We start from the raw sequence: 3,991 nt of genomic DNA, 5'->3' as shown, positions 1-3,991 counted from the left end.
ATAATTAACGGGATTATATTAAGACTGGTTAGTTATAATCAAAATTACTGTGACGTTGGTCGTTCTATTTGGTTATATTTGTATATGAAATATTTGTTTTTCGAGGTAGATTTTCAATACCAATATTTCCTTGTTCAACATTGCATTGCATTCAAGCCTACGTTTAAATCTATATTTGTTTGGTTTAGAATAATTTTATCGCATTTACTTCCAGTGTATTAGTTGAACCTACGTACCTCATGTTCATATTTAATGTTATTTCTTAAAACCTTTGATTAATTTTTTTTTCGTCTTAGTTTCACAATAACTATCCTTCCCAACAATGATATCCTTTAGAGATGTTTTTGAAATTGCTAGTCACCGAAACCCCTTTGAAAATAAACTATAACCTTATCGTTTTATGACATCAGTAATTATAATAAACTTAAGACAAAATTTTATGTTTAGGAAAATGGTCAAGTCATCAAGATTAAGTTTTACTTTTAAGAATATTGGAACAAAATTAAAATTTGTTAAGAAAAAAAAATGCCCTAATTATGAGCCCTTACCTGAGTTTTCACCTGCCGCCGTCTTGAACAGGACGCACAGGCCGGTCTCGAAGTTGAGTGCCTGGCACCCTTCTTTCTTCAGACACAAGTCAATGCAATCGCTGAGTAGTAGCGTTCCAATTTGCGAATCGATGATGTCGTCGGCTGACGAATAGACAAATCCCGTGATCAGTTCGAAGGTCTCCTCGCCTTCGCAGAAGGGTTCGTTGCGGGTAGACAGGAGTGTGACTTGGGGCTGCCTCCTGGTCGGTTTCTGTCTCTTCCTGGTGCCAGCTTGCCCTTCGACCGCCGTCGAAGTTAAGGTCGCCAGGAGCACCAGTGTCAGTAATAAACGCGAGAAGTACATCTTTATTTATAAGTTATTTAAGAAATTGTTTTATAAAAGCCCCGAATACGATTAATAAAAGTTCTGCGATAAAGATGTATCAGTTTTCCCTGAATTGTTTCTTGCGTGAAACTTATACGCGACTCTGTGACGGAGAGCTGCCGAGGAAAGTAGCGAATCCGCCTTACTAGACCCACCTCTGCCAGCCAACTGAACCTGCCAACCAGCCACAAGGAAAACGATGCCTTCTGTTCCAGCAGCCTCCACGAGAAAGCCCTCATTTCGTATCGTTGCCACACGTCACTTTCCTCCTTATCTTTCTTTTCTTTCTCCCGCTCATCTTCTCCGTTGCACGCCGTGACGTCATCCATGCCACTTTACCCGCGACCAGGAAGTGTCGAGTTAAAAGAGTAGGGCATTTTTTAGCACCATGCCAAGGGAATACAGATGTCTTTCAAGAGTCGAAATGAATCGACGTGGGAGATGAAGGCACTTCTACCCTACTTCCCAATTCTCTTTCTTAATTTACACTCCACAATTGCAAAAATCTAAAAATTTAGATTATATTTTGAGTCATATTTTGCTATGCCCTGGGGTCTTGCTCCAAGACGAATCCAAATGTCTTCCCGAGGGTACGAATCTCAGTTGCAATGCGATGACCTCTGTTCAGCACCTTGAAAGAATATGAAGAAAACTGCTTTGATGTAACATGCATTGTATGGCATTTCATACTTTGACATTAGTGATATTATTCTTTAGTATACAGGTTGTCATATACAGTATGTATACCTGAATGCTAATTAAAGCTTAATCATTTGACCTTCCTCCTTTAGCGAAATATTTGGTGTAGGCCTATCTCAAAAAAATCGAAACCAAAATTGGATGTGTGAACTCATTACGAGTCTCTCTCTCTCTCTCTCTCTCTCTCTCTCTCCTCTCTCTCTCTCTCTCTCTCTCTCTCTCTCACGAATAACTGATCAGCAGTCTTTCTTTGTAGGGCAGAAATTTCAATGCACAGTAGGAAGTAATCATTCAAGTAATTGAAGCTAGTATAAACATTAGAAGGCAAAACCAATAGCTGCCCAAGTACTAGATCTGTGATAAAGTAAGTTCCAGTAACAGCTCTATGTAATTAGACATGGTCAAAGACACTTAAGTGATTTGAAGTCACTGATAAAAGGGCGAGTGTGGGATCACTCCCAGCCTCTCTCTCTCTCCTCTCTCTCTCTCTCTCTCTCTCTCTCTCTCTCTCTCTCTCCTCTCTCTCTCTCTCTCTCTCCTCCTCTCTCTCTCCTCTCTCTCTGTAACGCTCCCAGCTTAAGAACATGGGCGAGTACACGATTCTCAAATTAACGAGATTATTTGATATTGACGGGTTCCTTGTAATCCAGTATGCCTCAGTAAAATAGGTACCCAGATATTCAAACCGTTATGGGTCCGTATTTAGGGTGTCAAAAGATGAAGAAAAAACACTCCTTTAGTTGTTGATTACTTCTATCAAAATGTCACCAAAAAAAGAGGGTCTTGACTAGTGGCGTAGCTAGACATTTTTTTTTTTGAGAGGCGGAGGGGAGTAAGAGGGCTAAATTTCCGACTTCTTGGTCAATATTTCAAAATTTCAAACATGAAAAGTTAGGACAACAGACAGAAAATTCCACAGCTCCTTAAAATACGATATGTAATATAGAAATGTATACGAAAAACTTTTACAATGCATACTCGTACATGATACATAGCGTAATACAAAATAAATTCATAGAACAATAGAATTCAAGAAACATGAATTACACGTTATACATTCTTCTTTCGTCATAAAATACTTAGACCAAACCTAAATACTCTCCAGGTTTTAATTTTGGCGAAATTTTCAATGTTGTGTCTGGATTCAACAATTGAGCGGCTTGTGTTCTCTGTGTTGAAAAAGGGTTAAACCTTGAAGCCTTTATGCAGACATAACGAAACTAAGGTAGTGCCTCCACAGGTCTCGGCCTGGTTAGTGGACTTCTGGGCTGATGCTGTAGTTGATGCAGGGCCAAGTCTGAAGCAATAGGATTTTTTTTTTTCTCAAAAAAAAAAAAAAAACAACCATCTCTCAATTGAAGAAAAAAGTTATTTTTTACATCTAAACTTATATGTTTTGTACATTTACTTGACATTACAATCACATATCTGTCAGTACAAAGTGTTCTCCTTCAAATCCCTCGTAAATCCATACAAGATGTAAACAACTGGAATGTGGGTCTTATGTCACAACAATGACTAGATTATTCTGGCAATTTCTTTGTGTGTGTGTGTGTGTTTTTTTTTTTTTTTTTTTTTTTTTTTTTTTTTTGCAGAAGCCAAATATTTCTTTGAAATTAAGCCTGGGGGAATTGCCATAACCCCCTGTAGTAACGCTTGGCAGGATTGCCATTTGAGATACTTTTCCTAATCCCAGGATTTTGGGAAAAGTTTATTGTTTTCCCTGGGATCTCAGGAAAATTCCGAGAAATCCCTGTATTTTATAAAAAAAAAAAAATATATATATAATTTAGGAATGAAATATTGCAAAAAACTCATAGGCGTGATTATCTGATTATTTTAAAAACATTGACAAAGGCATATCAACAATGTACTGTATAATGCAAGAAAAGAAGCATTCGATTAAATTAACAATCAGAAAATTAAGACTGATTAAAAACACAATTTTATTCAGAGTTATTGCTCCTGTAATACTATAAGAAACTGTCACATCTTTTTACAAATTATATGAAAATATCTTATGCTAATACATGCTTCTGTAATATACGCCTGGTGAAAGAAAAATTAATATTCATTACAAATAACCAAATTCTTAAATATAAAGGGATGTAATCACCGTATACGATTACATGCTTTTGTATGGTACACTTGGAAACTCATGTAATAAAAAATATCACAAATAACAAAAATCTTAAATCAAAATGACTGTCTTCAAACGACTACGAAAAGCGTAAACTTATATGAAACAAGAAAACTGTATATTCATATAACGCCTCTCCTGATAAGATAGCAATAGTAGGAAAATAATACATTTTCTTCTGGCTGTTATTACAACTTACAAACTACTTTGACTTGATATATGCAAGTATAAAACAGA

At 36.5% G+C, this 3,991-nt stretch overlaps 1 protein-coding gene across 1 annotated transcript in view; it reads right to left on the bottom strand.

Annotated features, from left to right (window-relative positions):
* The window catches only part of LOC137632287 (uncharacterized), a 105,122-nt gene extending 104,020 nt beyond the window's left edge, over nucleotides 1-1,102 (bottom strand). The window contains exon 1 of the mRNA XM_068364188.1: nucleotides 549-1,102. Coding sequence (XP_068220289.1) covers nucleotides 549-894 — 346 coding nt within the window. The 5' untranslated portion in view covers nucleotides 895-1,102. The remainder of the gene's footprint in view (nucleotides 1-548) is intronic.
* Between the last annotated feature and the right edge of the window lie 2,889 nt (nucleotides 1,103-3,991).

This window comes from Palaemon carinicauda, chromosome 41 (genome assembly GCF_036898095.1).
Source record: "Palaemon carinicauda isolate YSFRI2023 chromosome 41, ASM3689809v2, whole genome shotgun sequence".
Lineage (NCBI taxonomy): Eukaryota > Metazoa > Arthropoda > Malacostraca > Decapoda > Palaemonidae > Palaemon > Palaemon carinicauda.
The sequence above is the reverse complement of the archived record's forward strand: the minus strand, read 5'-3'. Positions and strand labels throughout refer to the sequence as shown.